General features: G+C 36.7%; 1 protein-coding gene across 5 annotated transcripts in view; it reads left to right on the forward strand.

The window, feature by feature from the left end:
* The first annotated feature begins 5,173 nt into the window (after window positions 1-5,173).
* LOC125923826 (disintegrin and metalloproteinase domain-containing protein 32-like) overlaps window positions 5,174-25,038 on the forward strand; it is a 181,006-nt gene continuing 161,141 nt past the window's right edge. Inside the window, exons 1-2 of one of the 5 annotated variants that reach the window (XM_049632438.1) lie at window positions 5,174-5,586; window positions 18,156-18,235. In XM_049632438.1, the coding sequence (XP_049488395.1) occupies window positions 5,529-5,586; window positions 18,156-18,235 (138 nt within the window). In that variant the 5' untranslated portion in view covers window positions 5,174-5,528. The remainder of the gene's footprint in view (window positions 5,587-18,155; window positions 18,236-25,038) is intronic. The other 4 variants (XM_049632437.1, XR_007458172.1, XM_049632436.1 and 1 more) reach the window with 4 other exon arrangements.

Genomic DNA, 25,038 nt, shown 5'->3' on the forward strand with positions numbered 1-25,038 from the left:
TACCACGAAACAAACTTTACTAACATAGAAAAACAGAAATCGAGTAGTGGCAATTGAGAAATCTACGAAACACAGTAAAGCCAGGGAATCTAGAATAACATTTCCATTTCCATTACTGAATAAGTTTTATTCAGTCGTTCCGTGATGTTAATGTACTGAACGTGGATTATGTTACTTTAAACATGTTATTGTAATGACTCTTAAATTAACTGTATTGGTTTAAGTTTCGTCATTAAGCACTTAAGTGTAATTCTGAATTTTGACCTTAGTTGTCATTAATGTAGTTTCTGGTTGAACACGTGATAATCTAATACCTGTGAAAACTAATTAGCTGTCAATAATATCTAATACTTTTCATCTTGCACGGACTAATAATCATCATATGCTATAATCTTGTCTATCTCATTCACTTCACAAATAAAGGAACACTTTGTCTTCAGAAGAATGGGCAAAACCCACAATTAAGAGATCATAATCTTATTTTGGAAGTACAAAGCATACTAAAAGTTTGTATGTGTGTGTTCACATACAGTTATTGTCTTCTATTTTTATGATCATTCTATGGATAAATGATTCTATGGATTCTAAGGATAATAGAGTCTATGGATTTATCTATGGATAGTGAATATTAGAAAAATTAATTTAATAATAGAATTTATATTATGAATCATGTTAAAGCATGGAATTCTTTTACAATAGCATTATTTTAAATAAATGAAACTTTAAGGTACGGAGTATTTAATAGAACTAATCAGATATGCTGTTGATACATGGCTGTAATAAAGCAGGAGCTCTTATAATATCTTCAGTCAAATTGAGATATCATAAAACCACTTGAGAATTTTATGAGCACTTTAAAATCTGAAACTTCAAAGCTTGCTATTAATATAATTTAGAATGTTTACATTTACTAAGGTGTGCTGGATCATGTCTCTGTTGATACTAATGTTTTCAAAGAAATTAGGCTGGAGAAAAGAAGTTAGAAAAGGTTTTCTTAGATAAATGCAAAAAAGCAAGTGTGGTGTGTAGTAGTTATTATTCCAGCTGTGTAAAAAAAATGAATTTTTACTTTGGAAAAAAATGATATGAATGGTAAAATTTTGAACACTTAAAAATTTTTCATAACCTTTCATAATAAAGTTTAATAATAGGTTTATTAACTGAATTTCATTAGTTTTTCAAAAAAATTTGGTTTGTGTATATATACATATACAAATATAACATTTACAATAAATAAAATACTTGAAATTCTGTTTTGTGTCACCCAGTAACTTTCTAATTACCCAGCTGTTTATAAGCTTATTAATTAAAACATCATATTAGTTTTAGATAAAACTACTAGTCAAACTTTTACAGATATTATGTCACTAATTTTCAGATTTCTGCTAAATTGTGCGCAGTAGCTTTTTTGTTATTAAAGGAAAACAGATTAGTTTTGAAGAAGAATGATATTTCAGTTCTCTGAAGATGGTACACTGTTTTAACAATTTGGTATATATTAAAAATTGCACATAGGACATGGGTGGATAAATACTCAGGGGCCAGGTAGATTGAAAGAATGTTAGGATATGGGGTGCCTGGGTGTCTCAGTTGGTTGAGAGTCCAACTTTGGCTGAAGTAATAATCTCACCTTTGTGGATTCAAGCCCTGCATTGGGCTCTGTACTGACAGCTCATAGCCTGGAGCCTGCTTTGGATTCTGTGTGTGTGTGTGTCTCTCTCTCTGCCCCTCCCCCCCTTGTGCTTTCTCTCTGTCTTTCCCTCTCTCTCTCTCTCTCTCTGTCTCTCTCTCTCTCTCAAAAATAAATAAAAATTAAAAAAATATTTAAAAGAACAGTAGGATATAGACATATAGTTTCCACTTCAGTGGAAAACTATGCATTGTCTGGAGTCTAGACTCTAGAAGAGAATTTACCCTTCCTAGCTATAGGATTCTATAGAACTATTTTACAGCTTTAAGCTGTAGATAACTGATAGCAATGTAAAATAATTCTTGTCCATAGATGTAAAGGTAAATTCTGCCCAGCAGAGAGAGGTTGAGCTGACATCCCTCCCTATTTTGCCTCCACTGGCACATTTATTTCGATATTCCTGATCTTGGGATTCTCCATTGAACTGGGTGTAATACCTTACCACTTTCCTCATTAATGAATTAAACACAATCTTCAACAATGTGTTCATTTATTTTTACTTTTTTTGGTCAAGTTTATTTATTTTGAGGGAGAGAGAGAGAGAGAGTGAGCACAAGTTGGGGAGGGGCAGAGGGAGAAAGGGAGAGAGAGAATCCCAAGCAGGCTCTGAAGTCTCAGTGCTGAGTTGTGATGTGGGGCTCAAACCCATGAATCACGAGATCACGACCTGAGCCAAAGTTTTATGCTTAACAGACTGAGCCACCCAGGTGCACCTAATGTGTTCATTTAAAAAAAAAAAAAAAGTATAAACAATCCCAAATGAAGATTCTTTCAGTTTAAACCTCTGAATGCATGTAAGACTAGAATGTTTGTGTCTTTCTCTCATATTGTCTCAATTTTTGCTATTGTAATTCATATCACTGAAACCTCGGTAATATTTTAACTATGTAACTCAAAGCTTTTTCCAGAATTAGGTAATTCCTTGGATTTTTTAATATTTATGAAGCTTTTCTAAAAAGGGGTGCTGGGTGGCTCAGTTGGTTAAGCATCCGACTCTTGATTTCAGCTCAGGTCATGATAGTTGTGAGATGGAGCCCTACATTGGGCTGTGCTCTGACAGCACAGAGCCTACTTGGGATTTTCTTTCTCTCCCTCCTTCTCTGCCACTCCCTCACTCACTCACTTGCTCTCAAAATAAACATTAGGGGCGCCTGGGTGGCTCAGTCGGTTGAGCGTCTGGCTTCGGCTCAGGTCATGATCTCATCGTTTGTGAGTTCGAGCCCCACGTTGGGCTCTGTGGTGACCGCTCAGAGCCTGGAGTCTGCTTCAGATTCTGTGTCCGCCTCTCTCTCACCCATCCCTGCTTGTGCTCTCTCTCTTTCAAAAATGAATAAACATAAAAAAAATTTAATAAATAAACATTAAAAAAAGACAAAAAGTTTTTCTAAAAACCTTTAATCATTTAACTTCTTTTACTTTTATATATATTTTTACGTACATGGTTTCCTTTTTTTAAAAAATTTTTTAATTTAATTTTTAAATTTACATCCAAATTAGCATATAGTGCAGCAATGATTTCAGGAGTAGATTCCTTAGTGCCCGTTACCCATTTAGCCCATCTCCCTTCCCACAACATCTCCAGTAACCCTCTGTTCTCCATATTTAAGTCTCTTATGTTTTGTCCCCTCCCTGTTTTTATATTATTTTTGTTTCCCTTCCCTTATGTTCATCTGTTTTGTCTCTTAAAGTCCTCATATGAGTGAAGTCATATGATATTTGTCTTTCTCTGACTGACTAATCTCACTTAGCATAATACCCCCCAGTTCCATCCATGTAGTTGCAAATGGCAAGATTTCATTCTTTTTGATGGCCGAGAAATACTCCATTGTGTGTGTGTGTGTATACCACATATTCTTTATCCATTCATCCATCGATGGATATTTGGGCTCTTTCCATACTTTGGCTATTGTCAATAGTGCTGCTATAAACATGGGGGTGCAGGTGTCCCTTCGAAACAGCACACCTGTATCCCTTGGATAAATACCTAGTAGTGCAATTGCTGGGTCGTAGGGTAGTTCTATTTTCAGTTTTTTGGGGAACCTACTGCACCAGCTAGCGTTTCCATATGTACATGTTTTTCACTTAGGTTTGGCCTTGATTTATTCTGGATTGCTATTAAAATTGTAAAATTTCTTGGCCATAAATATCACTTCAAAATTTGCAAATATTAAAGGGCTTCTTTAATATCTGATAAAGACATTTTAATAATTAGATAAATTATATGTAACTTTATCCCTGTTTGACTATGTTCACAAAATTATATCGCTCAGGATATTGCATTTTCTCTTTGTCTTAAGCAGTTGCTTGGGTCTTTAACCATATGGTTAAGCACAATCCAGGTTTTCTAAGCACAAATCAGATTTTATTGAATTCCATAAATGTTTACTGAAACTTGATCACCTTGCAGATATCATATTAGGCACTGTGATATATAAGTTCTGGATGGGACATAAAACTGTTACGTTGAGAGCTATATACACAGTAAGAATAATATAAAGTCTGCTCTATTAAAGATTGAAACAGGAAAGGTTGAAGAAGAGAACCAATAAACCAGGAATTCATTGAAAATACCACTAATTGACAAGTCTAAGTACTTACTGTAATTTTTCTTCTAATACTATGAAGCAAGATGAAACCAGCTTTTGGCTCAACTACTGCCTAGAGTCTAGTTTTGGCTGTTCTGTTGAGATACAAGCTGGGTGTAGATTTTTGCCTTATTTTTGCTCATATTTTTCTTTTTGTAGGCCTAGATGGCCCTGTTGAAGTCCTATGCCTCTGCAAAATCGCATCTCAAATGGCAATTTACGATGTAATTCTCTAAGTGTGCTTTTTGGTTTCCACGGAGCTTTTTAGTCTGTGTGTGCCTCTTTGTTACTTAGTATGATTGATTAATTCATTCTTTGGGACTTCAAAAGAATTAAAAGATAGTGCATATAGGTAGAGACTGGAGGTGAAGCTGAGAGGGAGGAGACATTGTATCCCAGGGAATAAGGCAATTTTTATTCAGGAAAGACCAGAAGTTGGAGTGGCCAAAGCATTGGGGGTTAAGAGAAAATAGGTGGCAGCCTGGGCTTGGAATTTAGAAATTTTTTCTACTGGAACATAAGTACTGCAACTATGGTTAAGAATCTCCTCCAACTCGTTGACTACATGAATGAATGAGTAGTCACTGTACTGAGAAGTTCGTGAACAAGAGAATGCTAACACATGAATTCTAGCCAAGGCCTGTTGAAGAACCAGATTGGAAGAAAAGTAGACACAGCCTGATTACACAGCGCATTTGGGCAGTAGGCATGGAAAAAAAAAAAAAAATCACAGCAAGCTCTTTTCAGAGATACCAAAACTTATCCCTTTCTTGGAATGTCTTTCACACATCTGGCTAGTTTTGTTGTTGTTTTGTTTGTTTAGAAACCGAGCTTTAGTAAATATGAGTGTGCGTGCGTGCATATAGTTTTAAATTCAGAAAGTACTGCACGTTTTTCAAAACATCTGGAAGTGTGTGATACAAAACAGCGTACAGTTCAATTAATGCGTTAGATCTGTTAGGTCTGTTAACACGAAGAGAAAGGTTTAGTGGTGGACAGCGACTGCGACGCCGCAGGCGCGAAGAGACGTCCGGACAACCTCAGAGGAGCTGCAGGCTCTCTCTCGGGCCAGGCACGCGGGATTTAGGTCGGGAGCCAGGTGGGTGCGTGCTGCGGGCGACTAGCATTCGTGGCAGCGGCCTCGCGAGATCTTCGCCCCACGAATGCGCGCGTGTGAGCGGCCGCGGCGCCGACCCTAGAGCGCTCCCAACGGCCGCCGCCCCAGTCCACTGTCGGAGCCCCAAAGCCACACCATGTTCCTCCTAATGCTGCTGCTTGTTGGGCTCCGCGGCTTGCTGGCATCAGGACCTGGTAAGGCAGCGGAGACCCTGGTACACTGGGTCTGGGCAGAGGAAGGTGTTTCTTTTCCTTCTTTCAACGAGTTCCTGCTTCTGTCAAACGGTGGCCCAACTCGGTTCAGATCTGCCTTCTGGTTTCTTTTGGCCGGTCCGCCTGGAAACCCGGCCTTTAGGGGGCGTTCTGTTGGGATAGACAAGTGACTTCCGAGAGGGGAAGGTCATTTCAGTGAACTCAAGGACAAATCTCTTCCTCTCTGAACGTGGGTTGGGGGCAGCCTTTCCTGCAGGTGTGTCGTCCACCTCACAAAACTGCCCCAACACATCATGTACTCAGAAGCACCCTAGAATCTTCTTGAATTCCACTCAAAATCCAGACAAAAATAAAAACAAAAACCTGATTCTCCTCACGTACCATTTGTTCCAACATAGCTAATCCGGCATACCTATGACAATAATTTGTCCTGCTGTCAAAGAAAAAAAAAAATTCTGTGTCAGCTGTGCTGACAGTGACAGAGGTCCATTATGGCAGGGTACAAAGAACGGTATAAAGAATCCACAAAATTTTAACATATATTAGAGGTGGTTTAGATGCAAGCAAACATTTTAGGTATGTTCTTATTTTCCTCCCCTTTTTATACACTACTGTTCTGAATCTTGCCATCCCGTGTCAGTGCATAGAATGTACTGTTCATTAAACACTAACCTCCTCTTTCCCCTCTCCCTGCAGTCTTGGAAACCACCATTCTACTTTGTGTCTCTGTGGATTTGACTATACCAGGTGCCTCATGTAACTGGAATTCTGGAGTATTTTTCTTCTTGTGATTGGTTTATTTCACATAACTCCCTCAACGTTCATCTGTGTTGTAGCATGTATCAGAATTTTCTTCTTTTTAAGGCCGAGTAGTATTCTGTTGTGTGGAATAAAAGTGGATAAATACGTATTTCATTTTGTTTATCTGTTTACCTGTAGATAGATATTTGGGTTGCAGCTCCTTGTGGGCTATTATGAACAATGCTGCCATGAACACATGTGTACTTGTACTTGTTTGAGTCTCTGTGTTCACTTCTTTTGCATGTATATTTCTAGAAGAGGAGTTGCTGCATCATATGGTACTCTATTTTTAATTTTTTGAGGAACTATCACATTGTTTTTCATGGTGGCTGCACAATTTTACATTCCTACTAGCAGAGTACAAGGGTTCCAAATTTCGACATTCTTGTCAACATGTTATTTTATGTTTTTTTATGATGATAGTCTTCCTAGGGGATATGTCTCTATGATATGAATTCCCCCACTGTTTAGTGATGTTGAGCATCTTTTCATGTGCTTGTTGACCATTTGTATATATTTGGAGAAATGAGTGTTCAGGTCCTTTGCCTGTTTTTAAAATTGGGTTATTTTTGTTGTCAAGCTGTAAGAGTTCTTCTTATATTCGGGACTAGACCTTTTTCAGACAAATGATTTACAAATATCTTCTCTCAGTAGGCTATCTTTACTTTTCTTGTGAGTGTCCTTTGATTCACAAAAGTTTTTTATTTTGGTGAAATCTAATATATTTATGTTTTCTTTTGTTGTTCATGTTTATGATGACATACTTAAGAATCCATTGCCAAATCTAAAGTCATGAAGATTTACTCTTGTTTTCTCTTCTAAGAATTTTATTGTTTTATCTCTTAAATTTGGTTGTTGATCCATTTTAACTTAATTTTTATATATGCTGTGAGGTAGAGTTTCAGCTTCATTCTTTCTCATTCATTCTGGTTTCTCTGTTTATTCCTAATAATGCTTTTTTGCCCCATTAAAATCTATTTGTGCTGATGTTAACATAGCTACATCAACTTTCCTTTGGCTAGTATTTTCTGTAAATATATATTTTCCATCCTTTTATGTGGCAGTTCTTTAGTGTTCACTGAGTATCTATCTTTTGCCCATATTTCTTGTCCTTTTAACATTCAGACTGGGTCATTTTAACTATCTCGTGCTCATGAGGTTGAGAAGAAATGAGGTGAGTAATTTTTGGATCAAGGCAATTAAGAGTTGATATCCTTCCATCTCTCTTTTCTGATGCCACAGTAACCTGAGAAGCCATGAGCTGAGTTTATGGTGTCACCAGTTGGAGAGAGCCTGGATCTCTGAGTCACTACTTTAATGAGAGCTCCTGGTGACCCTTACCAAACTTTACATGAAAAACAAATAAGCTTTTATTGTGTTAACATTTCAATGTTTTATTTATTACCATTCCATAGCCTGGTCAGGCTAAGTTGACCAATATAGAAATTGGAACTTTGAAGTGGTGTGCTGCCATAATAAACTTAAAATAGATGTCTGAGCTTCTGGGTAGTGAATGATAGGTAATGGATAGTAGATGACAAAAAATTGAAACTAACTGGAAAAATGGAGATCTATGTTAGGAAGTTACAAAATGTTTCATAGTATATTTCATAAAGTTATAGTAAACTGTATGACTGCGTTTTACCGAAGTTAGATAATGGTATGTTATTTTTTTGCAGTTGGAGGTCAGTTTCATTACCCAAGTTTGGCAAAGTGTTAAGAGAAGGATATAATCTCAGGAAACAATAGGCCAGTTTGTAAGAAGAAATGATAGGGAATAAATCCAGAAATTCAAGGCCTTTCAGGATTTAAAAAAGTGATTCCAGATTCCAAATGGTAAGAAATGGAATTTAGAAAGGTTTGAGCACCAGAGTGTCAGTAAAAACTCCCACATAGAGAAAATTACTCAGGGAAGAGCTCTAATTAAGGGTATGGACATATGTTTTTCCAGACAGAGTCAAGGTTGCCATCATTTAGTTGAAAGAGAGAAAGAGAGAGAGATGAGAGGGGAGGGAGGGAGAAATAGGAGTTAGGCAAAGAAATTATAGAATGAGGGAAAGTATTTGCAAATCATTTGTCTGAAAGGGGCCAAGTATCCAGAATATAAAAGGCAAAGAAATAAAGCAGATTTGAAAATTATGACTTAAAAAAATTTTTTTTTAACGTTTATTTATTTTTGAGACAGAGAGAGACAGAGCATGAATGGGGGAGGGGCAGAGAGAGAGGGAGACACAGAATCGGAAGCAGGCTCCAGGCTCTGAGCCATCAGCCCAGAGCCCGACGCGGGGCTCGAACTCCCGGATCGTGAGATCGTGACCTGAGCTGCAGTTGGACGCTTAACTGACTGAGCCACCCAGGCGCCCCGAAAATTATGACTTTAAAAAGTTTTGTATGTGTGTTACTTATACAGAAAGCAACTAGATGAGAAACTACTAAGTTTTTGAGTGTAGTATATTAGCAAAGGAACCTCAAACTTAGATTAAAAAATATTTTTACTTTTAAGAATTAAAACAGCCCTTGGGCCCTGAAACTTCCAGATGCAGATAGTAAACTGAAAAAGCCATACAGCTGTCCAGGAAGGATATTTGTATTTAAGTCTGTTTATGATATTTTATACTTTCTATATATCATGCTTTTTATTTGATACCATTTAAAAAAATCTCATTTCCAGCCTTATGTGTTTTGTATTTCTAATTTTAATGTAAAAAAGTCCGAACTAAGACTGTTACTTTTTCCAAAAAAGACAATGACAATAGACATTTATTTATGTTTGTGATTAATTTATATATATATATATTTGGTTGCTTCACACTTGGGGCATAAACATTTATAATTTTTAGCCCTTCTTGATGGATAGACCCCTTAATTATGATATAATGACCTTCTTCATCTCTTGTTTTAAAATCTTGGTTTTAAAATCTAGTTTGTCTCATATAAGTATGGCTACTCTGGCTTTCTTTTGCCATCCATTAGCACAATAGATGGTTCTCTGCAGGTGTGTTTAGGTCTAAAATAAGTCTCTTGTAGGCAGCATATAACTGGGTCTTTTTTTTTTAAATCCATTTTGATACCCTATGTCTTTTTTTGTTTTTAGTGTTTATTTATTTTTGAGAGAGAGAGACAGAGCATGAGCAGGGGAGGGAAAGAGAAAGAGGGAGACACAGAATCCAAAGCAGGCTTCAGGCTTTGAGCTGTTAGCACAGAGTCTGATGCGGGGCTCAAACCCATGAACCATGAGATCATGACCTAAGTTGGATGCCCAACCGACTAAGCCACCCAGGTGCCCCATACCCTATGTCTTTTGATTGGGGCATTTAGTACATTTACATTCAGAGTGATTATTGAAAGATATGGATTTAGTGTCATTGTATTATCTGCAGGTTTCATACTTGTGGTGAAGTCTCTGGTCCTTTGTAGTCTTTGCTGCTTTCTACTCAGAGTGCCCCCTTAGGATCTCCTGCAGGGCTAGTTTAGTGATCATAACTCCTTAGTTTTTCTTTGTCTGGGAAAGCCTTTATCTCTCCTTCTATTCTGAACAATAGCTTTGCTGGATAAAGGATTCTTGGCTGTATATTTTTCCTATTCAGCACATTGAATGTTTCCTTCCACTCCCTTCTGGCCTGCCAAGTTTTAGTGGACAGTTCTACTACTACACTTATCTGTCTACCCTTGTTGGTTAAGGCCATTTGTCCCCAGCTGCTTTCAGAATTCTCTCTTTACTTTTGTATTTTGCCAGTTTCATTATGATATGTCATGCTGTTGACCTGTTTCTGTCGATTTTGAAGGGAGCTGTCTGTGCCTCCTGGACTTGGATGCCTATTTCTTTCCCCAGATTAGGGAAGTTCTCAGCTATAATTTGTTCAAATAAACCTTCTTTCCCTGTCTCTCTCTTCTTCTTCTGGAACTCCTATGATATGGATATTATTTCATTTCATTGAATCACTTAGGTCTCTATTTCTCCCCACATGGTCTAGTAATTTCCTTTCCCTCTTTTTTCAGATCATTTTCCATAATTTTATTTTCTATTTCACCCCTTCTCTCCTCTGCTTCTTCCATCCTCGCTGTCACTGCATCTAGTTTATTTTGCATCTCATTTATAGCATTTCTTAATTCATCGTGAACTATTTCTTGCATCTTTGATCTCTGTAGCAATATATTGCTGTCTTATGTGCTTTTTTCAAGCCCAGATATTAGTCTAATGACTGTTATTCTAAATTCTTGTTCTGATATATTGTTTATGTCTGTTTTGAGCAACTCTCGGGCTGTCCTTTCCTCCTGGAATTTCTTTTGAGGAGAATTCTTCTGTTTCATAATTTTGGCTAGGTTTCTTTTATATGTTTTAATAGCTTTTTATGTGTTCTGAACCTGTGAAAACTACTGTATTAAAAAGGGGCCATACACTCTCCAGGGCCTGGCACTTCAGGCAGTATTTTTGGAGTATGTTGCATGCGCTCTGCTGTTGCATATTTGGCTGCTCTATCCCACTGGTCTGTCTTTACAAAGCTTTTCCTTACTCATAGTGGTGGATTGTTTAAACCTTCCACCAGGTGTGCTTTGATTTGCTCATTGAAGTAATCCTGGAAAAAAGGAAAGGGCAGGGGACCTGATCCCATAGTAAGAGAAAAATGAAAGGGGTGAAAAAAAAGACCACACAGAGAATCAAAGAAACTGTAAGACTTAATCAAGAAAGAGAGAAAGGAAAATAAAGAAGAAGGAGCTATAGAAAAGGTGTAAAAAGAATAGAGTAAAAATGCCTGATTAAACAGACAAAGCAGATTTTCTGGCCAAAAATCAAATCAGAAACTATGAGCCTGATTCCAAAGGAAAAAAAAGAAGAGGGTAGGAAGAAAAAGAAAAGAGAGGAGAAGGAAAGAAAAGTAAAGAGAGAGAGAGAGAGAGAGAGAGAGAGAGAGAGAGAGAGAAAAGAGCAACAGATTAACATACAAAACTGCAGTACAGTTGTCTGTTGGTACCTGGGACCAGTGGCTGTGCTGGTCTGGAGAAGAGGCTGTCTGGTTTGATCAGTGTTGGTCTCACTCCAATAGATAGGCAGTTACCAGGCATGGAGGGGCGGGGTTTGGTGTAAGCAGGTCCAAGCCTCCACTGGGGGCAGCTGTCCCCTTCCCCGAAGCCTCACCATGTTGGTGAGGGAGAGGAAAAATGGCGACATCCAGTCTCTCCCCAGACCCTGTGTCTCAAACCACGCTGTTCAGCCAGCTCTCACAGAGTAGCACTAGTGGCTGGTTTGTCCTGCCCCACAGTTCTCTGGTGCATTCTGGGGTGCTTGGCTGGGATTCAAAACCGGAGGTCTTAAAGGAGTGGGCATGTCCCAGACCTTGTTCTGGGACTTGCCACTCAGGGGCAAGCCACTCTGAGGGCTTGCCACTCAGCCCTGCTGATAAGGTAGACGCCTGCAGGGTCGTTTTTCCTTGGGGGGCAATATTCCCTCTTCCCACAGTACTCAAGGGAGGGGACTGTTCTCTCCCAGTGTGCCCCTGAGATCACTACTGCTCCCCAGGCCGGCTTCCCTCCCCACCGGAAGTGTGCACATGTCTTCCAGTTTGGAGAAAGGAGTGCTTTTGAAAACTCTGATCTTCAGCTCCTATGGCTGTTTGCAAAGCAGAGAGTGGCACTCTTTGTATTTCTTGTTCACCAGTCCTGATCTGCAGAGGTTTTTCTCTTGTCCTAACACAATACCACAGTCCACACCTTCTTTTTCCCTTTTGTCTCTCCATAGAAGGGGATCCCTCCCCTCTGTGCCCACTCTGTTTTATGTCCCCCAATTCACATACACACAGCTCAGTCCTGCCAAGCTATCTCCCTCCACCTGTGGAGATTTTTCTGTAACTCCGCGGATAGATTTCCTGGGTGTTCCAAGTATTCTGACCTCAATACAGCTGTACTTTTCTGCCATTTTAACTCCTCCAACAATGAGAATAGAAAATTGTCAGACACCACTCTCATCTTCTTACATATTATTGTTATTTAGTATTTAGTGCCACTTTTATTATTTTCCTAGTCATTATCTCTATTACTGTTTGTTTCCTCAGTCAGGTTTGCTTAGATTTATCCACTGTTTACTGCTTTCTTTGCTTACCTTGTTTCTAGCACTTCTTCCTTTCTTAGATTTTTCATAAAAATTTTGAGTGACAAAATGTCTGTTCACTTGAAAATATCCTTATATCTCCCTCACTCTTGAATGGCAATTTAGCTTGATATGGAATTTCAGACTGACAGTTATTTTTCCAATAACACTTTGAGGATACTTTACTATTTGGCCTCTACTGTTATTATTTTATTTTTAATTATGGAAATTTCAAATAAATGCAGAAGTAGAAGAGTATAAAAAACCCAGCTTCAACAATTATAAATTCCTAGCCAATTCTTTTTATGTTCCTCTGCTTTTCTGTTCTCATATTATTTGGAACAAGTTATAGACATATCATTTCATCTCTAAATATTTCAGTATGTATTGCTAATTGACAAAAAATATACTTTTGAAATATAATCTCATAGTATCATGATCACACCTTAAAAATTAACAAAAATTTCTTAGATCATCCAAATTCCAATCTGTTCAAATTTTATTTTTTTTAAGAATACTATTTTTTTGGGGCGCCTGGGTGGCGCAGTCGGTTAAGCGTCCGACTTCAGCCAGGTCACGATCTCGCGGTCCGTGAGTTCGAGCCCCGCGTCAGGCTCTGGGCTGATGGCTCGGAGCCTGGAGCCTGTTTCCGATTCTGTGTCTCCCTCTCTCTCTGCCCCTCCCCCGTTCATGCTCTGTCTCTCTCTGTCCCAAAAATAAATAAAAAACGTTGAGAAAAAAAATTAAAAAAAAAAAAAAAAGAATACTATTTTTTGTCTTCTTGATAATCAGTCTGACACATGTGAATTGATATCTCATTGTAGTTTTGATTTGCATTTCCCTGATGATTAATGATGTTGAACATCTTTTCATGGGCCTGTTTGCCATCTGTATGTCTTCCTTGGAGTAATGTATATTTAAATTCTCTGTCCATTTCTTTTCTTTTCTTTTTTTTGTAAATTAAAAAAAATGTTTATTTGAGAGAGAAAGAGCATGAGTGGGGGAGAGAGAGGAGCAGAGAGAGGGGGAGACACTGAATCTGAAACAGACTCCAGGCTCTGAGCTGTCAGCAGAGAGCCTGATGTGGGGTTCGAACGCATGAACTGTGAGATCATGACCTGAGCTGAAGTCGGATGCTCAACAACTGAGCCACCCAGGTGCCCCTTTGCCTGTTTCTTAATTGTGTTGCTTGTTTGTTTGTTTGTTTTTTAGATATTAACTTGTGTAAGTTCTTTATATATTTTGAATATTAACCCCTTATCAGATGTATGATTTGCAAATATCTACTTTCATTCAGTAGGTTGCCTTTTAATTTCATTGATGATTTCCTTTGTTGCATAAAATTTTTTGTAGTTCGATGTAATCCCATTTATTTATTTTTGGGATTTTTGCCCTTGTACAAGGAGACTGATCCAAAAAAGTATTACTAAGACCCATGTCAAAGAGCTTACTGCCTATTTTTTCTTATAAGGAGTTTAATGGTTTCAGATTATATTTGTATGTATTGTTTATATTTGTATATAGTTTGAGATGGTGGTCCAATTTCATTCCAGAATTCTAGAATAATTGTCTCTTAGATGATGTATTAATTTTTTATTGTTGCTGTAACAGTTTACCACAAATTTAGTGGCTTAAATAATACAAATTTATTATCTTACAATTTTGTAAAGATGGGTCTCGTTGGGCTAAAATCAGGGAGTTGAAAGTGCTGTGTTTCTTCTATAGGCTATAGTAGTCTGCTTCCTTTTGCCTTTTCCAGATTCTAATGGCTGTTTGCATTATTTGGTTAGGCCCTCTACCTTGCATCTTCAAAGCTAGGAATATTGGGCTGAGTTATTTTCACACTACCATCTCTCTGGTTTTCTCTTCTACCCCCATTCATCTTCTTTTAAGGACTATTGTGATTAAATTAATACCACATGGATAATCCAGGATAAATTCCCTATTTTAAGGTCAGTTTATTGGCAACCTTAATATACTTTGCTTTGTAATCTAACATATTCACAGGTTCTGGGGATTAGAGTATGGACATCTTTGAGAGGAATTATTATTCCCCTTACCAAAGATAGTGAGATGTTAGAGTCTAGGAAGAAGTAGAACTAGAAATGATTCAAGAACCTGAGGCAGTATGGATGGTGAAAGTACATTGTTCTCACTGTTTTTTTGTTTTTTTTTTTTTTCCAACGTTTTTTATTTATTTTTGGGACAGAGAGAGACAGAGCATGAATGGGGGAGGGGCAGAGAGAGAGGGAGACACAGAATCAGAAGCAGGCTCCAGGCTCCGAGCCATCAGCCCAGAGCCTGACGCGGGGCTCGAACTCACGGACCGCGAGATCGTGACCTGGCTGAAGTCGGACGCTTAACCGACTGCGCCACCCAGGCGCCCCACATTGTTCTCACTGTTAAGCAGACTTACTTGCTCCTGGAAAGTTTCTGCTTATTGGGAGAGAGAAAACACCTTTTTCTATCAGGGGTTACTTGCAGGTGCAAATGCCTGTGTTGCTTTGCTTCAGTAAAGAGACTATATTTGGAACAATATTTTTTACTATAAACAATATTTGTTATATCACCTGATTAAACTTAAGACAATTCTTTGTCTTTCTCTATTGCTTATAATCTGCACAGATCAAACAAACAAAATAGGAAAATAATAGGAATCACTGCTCTTGTGTATTTCAATTCTTTTCAGGGTTGGACTACCTTCTGGATTTAGAAAAACTTTTGGTTTAATGTTTTGGTGATGGTGCATTATGATATTCACAGACTTCCTACCATGATAGTTCTCATTCTATGGGTCAGGAAGGCAAGATGGTGATTACATAAGATATTGATTATATCTATTTACACATACTCTTCTGTAATTGGTCAGATTATGATAGGATAAATGTGTAGTCCCACGAGTAAACTCACAGATTTGAACCTAAATTTCATGTATCACCAGTCCTCTTATAAGCATATGTCTTTTCCTGAAGTGAACCAGTTATATTTTAGGTCCTCAAAAATAAGTATTAGCTTAGAGCAAGTGTTTAATATTCCATAGAAGGTCTGAGTAGTTGGGTTTTGATTTTGTGGATCCAGTCTGAAGATTTTCTTTAGTTGGTTGCTTTATCCTATTTACATTTATTGATAAAACTGAGATTTTTGATCTTACAACTTCTGAGATCTTGATCTTGTCATACTTTTCTGATTTCATACTTTTGTTTTGGTAAAGTATTTCATTGTAAAAATCTGGCTTTTGGTTTATTTTGTAGGTGCCTTTGTGTATGTTTTCTCTTCTCTTAATTTGGAATATTTATAATGTTTTACATAATAGATTCAAATTTTTATTTAGGCAGTAATAGTGATTCCTCACTGTAAGTAATTAGAAAAATTAATATCTTACTACTTCTTCCCACTTTTGGCTCTCCCCTTTATTACATGACTGTGGTTATTTTAAATCTTAGTTATTATACACTGTTATACCATTAAACAGTATGTTTCTACTTCTATAACTTGATTTTAAACTTTAAGTCACATTTTTGGGGGGCCACATTGCAATAAATGTAAGGAAATCAGAATGCACTTATGGTATTCCTCTTCTGCTACACTGCCTGACATTATTATATATGTTATGTCTATATCATCATGGTTTAATAACATTTGTACCCTATTGGATAACTAAGACTTCTACAGTTTTATTAGCCTTATTCTGTATTTAAGTTTGTTTAATATCCACAACTAACCTTTAACTCTGTTGGTACCTTTGATGGAAGAAGTTTCTCTGCCTTTGGTGACAGGTGGAGGTGAGCTATTTTCCTTGAGTTTTGCTTATAAATACCTGTCTTTTGCCTCTATATTTGAATAACAGTTTTGTTGGGGATGAAATACAAGGGTCTACACTTTTTCCTGAAGATTTTCTAAAAACATAGTTCTTCATATGTGTAGAAGCATACGGGAATAGCCATATGCTTAATGCTGTGAAACCACACTGTGTATAATCAGTCTTTTCAAGTATCATCATATTTCATTATAGTTTCTCACATATGCATAGAAGCATATGGGAATAGTCGTATGCCTAACACTGTGAAACCACACTCTGTAGATTCAGTTTTCAAGTATCATCATATTTCATTAAAGTTTCTAACATACACATAAAAGCATATGGGAATAGTCGTATGCTTACCTCATTGAAAATGCACTGTATATAAACCATTGTTCAAGTAACATCTTTTTCATTGATTTATATGTGTTTGTAAATGCATCTGTAAAAGCATGTAGGAATAGACCTATTCTATGGCATGTTTCAAGTGACACCTTTTTCATTAAGATATAAGTGTTTGTAAACATATGTTAGAAGCATATGGGAAGAGCCTTGTGTATATCTTATTGAAACTACACTGAATATAAACCATCAGTTCAAGTAACATCTTCTCTAGTTAATATAAACCTGCTAGCCCCCAACACCCTAACCCTAACCCCTAACTCCAACTTAATCCCCAACCCCTAACCCTAAACCTTAATCCTCATCCTCATCCTAACCCTAACACTAACCCCAAAGCCCTAACTCCAAATTGAGCCCTCTGGAGAGTTCTCTAAACAGCAGGATACCAGGAACATGCCCTCACCCTGGCCCTAACCTTAAGCCTGACCCTAACACTGGCCATAAACCCTAACCCTAATCCTATATCTGAGAAGAAAAAAGAAGTAGTATGTATATATACAATGGAATATTACTCAGACATTAAAAAAGTATGAAATCTTGCCATTAGCAATGACATGGATAGAGTTAGAGAGTAATATGCTGAGAATAGAAAGATGAATACCATGTGATTTACCATGGTAAGAGAAAAATGAATCCCATGTGATTTCACTCCTATGTGGAATTTCAGAAACAAAACAAATGAGCAAAGGGGAAAATAAAATAAAAGGGGAAAAGTCCAAGAAACGGACTGTTAGTCATAGAGAACAAACTAATGGTTACAGGAGGGGAGGTGGGTGAGGGCATGGGTTAAATAGGTAATAAGGATCAAGGAGTACACTTGTGATGAGCATAGGGTGTTGTATGGAAGTGTTGAATCACTCTTTGTACGCCTGAAACTAATATTGCCTGTGTGATAACTAACTGGAATTTAAATAAACACTTAAAAAAAAATAAAGACATTGTTCTTCAGTTTTTAAATTTTGAATACTGTTATAAAAATTGTCAAGCCAGCCTGCTTTTCTCCCTTATGCCCAATATGATTTTGTTTTTCTTTTTGTTCATAGGCCAATAGGATTCTTTCTTTATCTTAGACACCCAATAACTTTAGTAGAATATTTCTCAATTTTAATTGTTATCAGTTATTCCTGAATTCTGTGTACTTTTCAGTGTATTGTTTCAAATTTTTTATTTAAGGAAAGTTTGCTTGAAGTATATCTTTGACCTTTTTTTTGGTCTGTTTGTTTGTTTTCTCCAGTAACAGCAAATTTTGCCTAAGTTTAACTATGCCCTGTCTCCACCCCCTAGTCCTTTTTTTTTTTTTTTGATCTTTTATAACTACTCTGTTTTTAAATTAAGCATTTTCAAGATTTTTATAGGAGTACATAAGGATGACTCATATGTGCATTTTAGTGAATTCTACAAAAGAACCTGAACAAATAGTCAGGTATAAGACACAATTATTAACTATCTTTTTTCTTTCTTCAGGTTCTCAAAATCCATTTTTACAAATTATAGTTCCAGAGAAAATCCAAGAAAATACAAGTGATAATTTGGAACTAGAAAATGTAAGAGATATTTTTCACAATATTATATGATTTTTTAAGTTCTTATTTATAGCAATTAAATGTATCAACCCCATTATAGAATGAATCTAAGTATACACTATTACTACTTATATGGAATTTTAAGTTTGATAGTGAAAGCAAATATATAGATGGGAATCTTCTGTTTTGTCTAACATTTGTCATTTCCTTATGGTAAAAATTTTAAAAGTTCTAATAAAGAAAATAATGTAGAAGAATTAGGGTCTTATCTGAGTAATATTTACATGATTCAGATGAAGAGAATAATTTTCACCAAAATGGTTAAGAGAATCTCTTTTAAAAATTTTTTGATTTTAAGTATAGTTGACACATGTTACATTAGTTTCAGGTATACAACATAGCGATTCAACATCTCTATACATTATGCTATGATCACAAGTGTAACTATCATCTGTCACCATACAACACTATTATAATATCATTGACTGTATTCTCTGTGCTGTACCTTTTTATTTTCATGACTTACTCATTCCATATAAACAAAAGCCTGTATCTTCCGTTCCCCTTCAGGCATTTTGTCCATCCCTTCAACCCCCTTCCCTCTGGCAACCATCAGAGGTAGTTCTTTGTTTTTGCAGGTCTGATTCTCCTTTTTATTTGTTTATTCATTTGTTTTGTTTTTTAGATTCCTCATATGAGTGAAATCATATGATCTTTGTCTTTCTCAGTCTGATTTATTTCACTTAGCATAATGCCCTCAAGGTCCATCATGTTTTTACAAAAAGCAAGATTTCATCCTTATTTATTGTTGTGTAATATTCCATTGTGTGTGTGTGTGTGTGTGTGTGTGTGTGTGTGTGTGTGTATACCACATTTTCTTTACCTGTTCATTTATCAAAGGACACTTAAGTTGCTTCCATATCTTGGCTATTGTAAAGTGCTACAGTAAATAGGGTACATACATCTTTTTGAATTAGGGGTATTCTATTCTATTCTATTCTATTCTATTCTATTCTATTCTTTCTTTGACTTTCTCTAACTGACTTACTTCACTTAGCTTTATACTTTCTAGATCTATTCATGTTGTTGCAAATGGCAAGATTTCATTCCTTGTTTATGGCTGAGTAATGTTCTGTTGTGTATACGTATTACATCTTCTTTATCCATTCATCTATTGATGGGCCCTTGGGTTCATTCTATATTAAATAATGCTGCAATAATAATAATAATAATATGCATAGGGGTGCATATATCTTGTCATATTTGTGTTTTTATAGTCTTTTGGTAATTACCCAGTAGTGAAATTACTGTTTAATATGGTCATTCTAGTCCTTTTTTTTTTAATCTGATGATGTATTTTGATGTCAGTTTTAAAATTTTTTTTTTTAATGTTTATTTATTTTTGAGACAGAGAGAGACAGAGCATGAATGGGGGAGGGTCAGAGAGAGAGAGGGAGACACAGAATCTGAAACAGGCTCCAGACTCTGCGCTGTCAGCATAGAGCCTGACACGGGGCTTGAACTCACAGACCGCGAGATCACGGCCTGAGCCAAAGTCGGATGCTCAACCAACTGGGCCACCCAGGCACCCCTGATGTCAGTTTTTTAAAATGTTTATTTATTTTTGAGAGGGGGGGGGGGACAGAGTGTGAGTGGGAGGGGCAGAGAGAGAGGGAGACACAGAATCTGAAGCAGGGTCCAGGCTGTGAGCTGTCAGCACAGAGCCTGACACAGGGCTCAAACCCACAAACCATGAGATCATGATCTGAGCTGAAGTTGGATGTGTAACTGACTGAGCCACCCAGGTGCCCCTGGTTGTTTCAGTCTTAATTTTTTGGAAGAGCCTCCAAACTGTTTTCCATAGTGGTTGTACAGTTTGTATTCCCACCAGCAGTGTACAAGGTTCCTTTTTTCTACCTTCTTGCCAACACTTGTTGTTTCTTGTGTTTTTTTATTTTAGCTGTTCTGACTGATGTGAGGTGACATCCCATTGTGTCTTCGATTTGCACTTTCCTGATGATGAATGATGTTGAGCATCTTTTCATGTGACTGTTGTTCATCTGCATGTCTTCTTTGGAGAAATGTCTGTTCATGTTTACTGCCCATTTAAAAAAATTTAATTAATTTTTAAAATTTACATCCAAGTTAGTTAGCATATAGTGCAACAATGATTTCAGGAGTAGATTCCTTAATGCCCCCTACCCATTTAACCCATCCCCCCTCCCACAACCCCTCCAGCAACCCTCTGTTTGTTCTCCATATTTAAGAGTCTCTTATGTTTTTGTCCCCCTCCCTGTTTTTATATTATTTTTGCTTCCCTTCCTTTATATTCCTCTGTTTTGTATCGTAAAGTCCTCGTATGAGTGAAGTCATATGATATGTCTTTCTCTGACTAATTTCGCTTAGCATAATACCCTCTAGTTCCATCCACGTAGTTGTGAATGGCAAATTTTCATTCTTTTTGAATATAGTTCCAGTAGTTTAATTTTGCTTTTGTTTCCCTTGCCAGAGGAGACATATCTAAAAAAAAAATGTTTCTACAGCTGATTTCAAAGAGATTAGTGCCTATAAATATAGGCACTTCCAGAAGTGCCTATATTTATAAACTTCTTCCAGAAGTTTTATGGCTTCAAGTCTCACTTAGGCCTTGAATCCATTTTGAGTTTATTTTTGTGTCTAGTGTAAGATAGTGGTCCAGTCCCATTCTTTTGCATATAATTGTCCAGTTTTCACAACACCATTTGTTGAAGAGGCTGTCTTTTCTGCATTGCATGTGCTTTTCTGCTTTGTTGAAGATTAGTTGACCATATAGTTGTGGGTCAATTTCTGGGTTTTCTATTCTGTTCCTGTTATCTATGTGTCTGTTTTTGTGCCAGTATCATACTGTCTTGATGACTCCAGCTTTGCTTTTCTTTTGCAGGATTGCTTTGGCTATTCAGGGTCTTTTGTGGTTCCATACAAATTTTAGGATTGTTTGTTCTAGATCTGTGAAAAATGCTGGTGGTATTTTGATAGGGGTTACATTAAAAATGTGGAATGCATTGGGTAGTATAGACATTTTAACAATATTTGCTCTCCCAATCCATGAACATTGAACATTTTTCCATTTCTTTGTGTCTTCTTCAGTGTGCTTCATAAGTGTTCTATAGTTTTCAGAGTATGGATCTTTCACATCTTTGGTTAGGTTTATTCCTAGGTACCTAATTGTTTTTTGGTGCAGTTGTAAATGGGATCGATTCCTTGATTTCTCTTTCTGCTGCTTCATTATTGGTGTATAGAAATGCAACCAATTTCTGTACATTGATTTTATATCCTGAGACTTTGCTGAATTCATGTATTAGGTCTAGCAATTTTTTGGTGGTTTTTTTTTTGGATTTTCTACATAGAGTATCACATTCTCTGCAAATAGTGAAAGTTTGACTTTTTTCCTTGCCAATTTGGATGCCTTTTATTTCTTTTTGTTGTCTGATTGCTGAGGCTAAGGCTTCCAGTACTATGTTAAATAGTAATGGTGCGAATGGACATCCCTATCTAATTCCTGACCATTTAATTAAAGTTCTGTTTTTCTCCATTGAGGATGATATTAGCTGTGGGTCTTTCATATATGGCCTTCATGATGTTGAGGTATGTTCTGTGTATCCCTACTTTGTTGAGGGTTTTTTTTTTTTAATCAAGAATGGATGCTGTGTTTTGTCAAAGGCTTTTTATATGTCTATTGAGAGGACCATATGGTTTTATCCTTTCTTTTATTTATGTGGTGTATGTTGATTAATTTGCAATTGAATCACCGTTGCAGCCCAGGAGTAAATCCTACTTGATCATGGTGAATAATTCTTTTAATGTACTGTTGAATTCGATTTGCTAGTATCTTGGTGAGAATTTTTCCATCCATGTTCAGCAGGGATATTGGCCTGATATTCTTATTTTTAGTAGGTTCTTTGTCTGGTTTTGGAATCGAGGTAATGCTAGCCTCCTAGAATGAGTTTGGAAGATTTCCTTCCATTTGTATTTTTGAAACAGTTTGAGAAGAATAGGTATTAACTCTTCTTTAAATGTCTGGTAGAATTCCTTTGGGAAGCCATCTGGCCCTGGACTTTTGTTTGTTGGGAGATTTTTGATTTCTGATTCATTTTCTTTGCTGGTTATGGGTCTGTTCAAATTTCCTGTTTCTTCGGGTTTCAATTTTGGTAGTTTGTATGTTTCTAGGAATTTGTCTATTTCTTCCAGATTGCTCAATTTTTGGCATATAATTTTTCATAACATTCTTTTATTATTGTTTGTATTTTTGTAGTGTTTGTTGTGATCTCTCCTCTTTCATTCATTATTTTATTTATTTGGCTACTTTCTCTTTTCTTTTTGATAAATCTGGCTAGAAGTTTATCAGTTTTATTCTTCAAAGAACCAGTTCTTGTTTTGTTGATCTGTTCTACTGTTTGTTTGTTTCTATGGTGTTTATTTCTCTAGTCTTTATTATTTCCCATCTTCTACTGGCTTTGTCTTTATTTGCTGTTCCTTTTCTAGCTGCTTTAGATGTAAGGTTAGGTTGGGTATTTGAGACATTTCTTGCTTCTTGAGGTATGCCTGTATTGCAATATACTTACCTTGTAGGACCGTCTTTTGCATCCCAGTGGTTCTGGTCTGTCATGTTTTCATTTTCATTGGGTTCCATATATTTTTAAATTTCTTCTTTAATTTCATGGTTAGCCCATTCATTCTTTAGTACAATGTTCTTTAAACTCCATATACTTGTGGTCTTTCCAAATTTTTTCTTGTGGCTGATCTTATAGTGTTGGCGTCTGAAAATATGCATGGTATGATCTCAATATTTTTATACTTGTTGAGTCCTGATATGTGACCTAGTATGTGATATACTCTGGAGAATATTCCATGTGCACTTTAAAAATGTGTCTACTGCTCTAGAATGATACGTTCTGAATATAACTATTAAGTCCATCTGGTCCAGTGTGTCATTCAAAGTCATTGTTTCTTTGTTGAGTTTTGGTTAGATGATCTATTGTTGTAAGTGGCATGTTAAAGTCCCCTACTCTTATTGTATTATTTTCAGTGAATTTCTTTATGTTTGTTATTAATTGATTATTATATTTGCATACATGCAAGTTGGGAGGCATAAATGTTTACAGTTGTTGCATATTCTTGTTGGATAGACCCCTTAATTATGATATAGTGCCCTTCTTCATCCCTTGTTGCAGCCTGGTTTAAAATCTACTTTGTCAGATATAAATATTTTTACTCTGGCTTTCTTTTGACATCCATTAGCATGATAGATGGTTCTCCATCCTGTCAGTTTCAATCTGCAAGTCTCTTTAGGTCTAAAATGATTTATGCTCTTATAGACAGCATATAGATGGGTCTTTCCTGTTTATCCATTCTGATACCCTGTATATTTTGATTCAGACATTTAGTCCACTTACATTCAGAGTGACTATTGAAAAATATGAATTTATTGCCATTGTGTTACCTGTTAAGTTGTTTCTTTACAGTTGTTTCTGATGTTCTCTGTTTCTTTCTAGTCTTTGTTGCTTTTGATTTCTTTCCCACTCAAAGAGTCCCCTATAATATTTCTTATAGGGCTAGTTTAGTGGTCATGAACTCTTAGGTTTTATTTGTCTGGGGAACTCTTTATCTTTCTTTCTGTTCTGAATGACAGCCTTTTTGGATAAAGCATTCTTGGCTACATATTTATTTTTTCCATTCAGCACATTGAATATATTATGCCACTCACTTCTAGCCTGCAAAGTTTCTGTGGAGAGATATGCTGTGAACCCGATTTTGATTTGTCTTCCCTTGTAAGTTAAGGATTTTTTTCTCTTGCTGCTTTCAGGATTATTTCCTTTCCTGTGTATAGTCTAAATTTTACTGCAGTATGTATTGGTGTTGTCTATGGCTTTTGTTGATTTTGATGGGCATTCTCTGTGCCTCTTTTATTTCAATGTCTGTTTCCTTTTCCAAATTAAGGAAGTTTTCAGTTATAATTTGCTCAAATAAACCTTCTGCCCCCTTTCCCCTCTCTTCTTCTGAGACTCCTATTATATGAATGTTATTATGCTCAGGAAGTTGTTGAGTTCCCTAAGTCTACATTCGTGATCCAATATTTTTCTTTCCCTCTTCCTTTCAGCTTTATTATTTTCCATAATTTTATCTTCTGTGTCACTTATTCATTCCTCTGCTTCTTCCATCCTTGTTGCCAATACATCTAGTCAGTTTTGCATCTCAGTTATATAATTTTTTATTTTGGCTTGATTAGTTTTTAGGGCTTTTATCTCTGTGGTAAAGGTCTCTCTGGTTTCTTATATGCTTTTCTCAAGCCCAGCTATTCTCCTTATGATTGTTGTTTTAAATTCTGGTTCAAGCATATTACTTCCATCTGTTTTGATTAGATCCCTGGCCATGACCTCCTCCAGTTCTTTCTTTTGGGATAAATTCTGCCTCCTTGGCATTTTGCCTAGACCTCTGTCAACTGTATGTTAGGAAACCCTGTTATATTGCTGCTCCTGATAATAATGACTGTATTAAGTAGAGGTCATATACTGTCCAGGGCCTGGCCCTTCAAGAAGTTGTTTTGGTGTATGCTTTGTGCACTCTGCTGTTGTGATTTGGCTACCCTTTCTCTCAGATCAGTCCTCTGGAGAGTTTCTCCTTGCTTGCAGTGTGGATTGTTTGGATCTTGTCCAGTGTGTGGCACATTGTAAGTAGGTATATTTTAACTGCTTGTTAGAAAAGGCTAGATTCTATTTCCCCTAGAGCTGAAGCTTTGCTGCACTCTATGATCAGTGGAATTGGTGTGGCTGGGGAGTTTGTGCTGG

The sequence above is a fragment of the Panthera uncia genome, chromosome B1 (genome assembly GCF_023721935.1).
Source record: "Panthera uncia isolate 11264 chromosome B1, Puncia_PCG_1.0, whole genome shotgun sequence".
In the NCBI taxonomy this organism is placed as follows: Eukaryota; Metazoa; Chordata; class Mammalia; order Carnivora; family Felidae; genus Panthera; species Panthera uncia.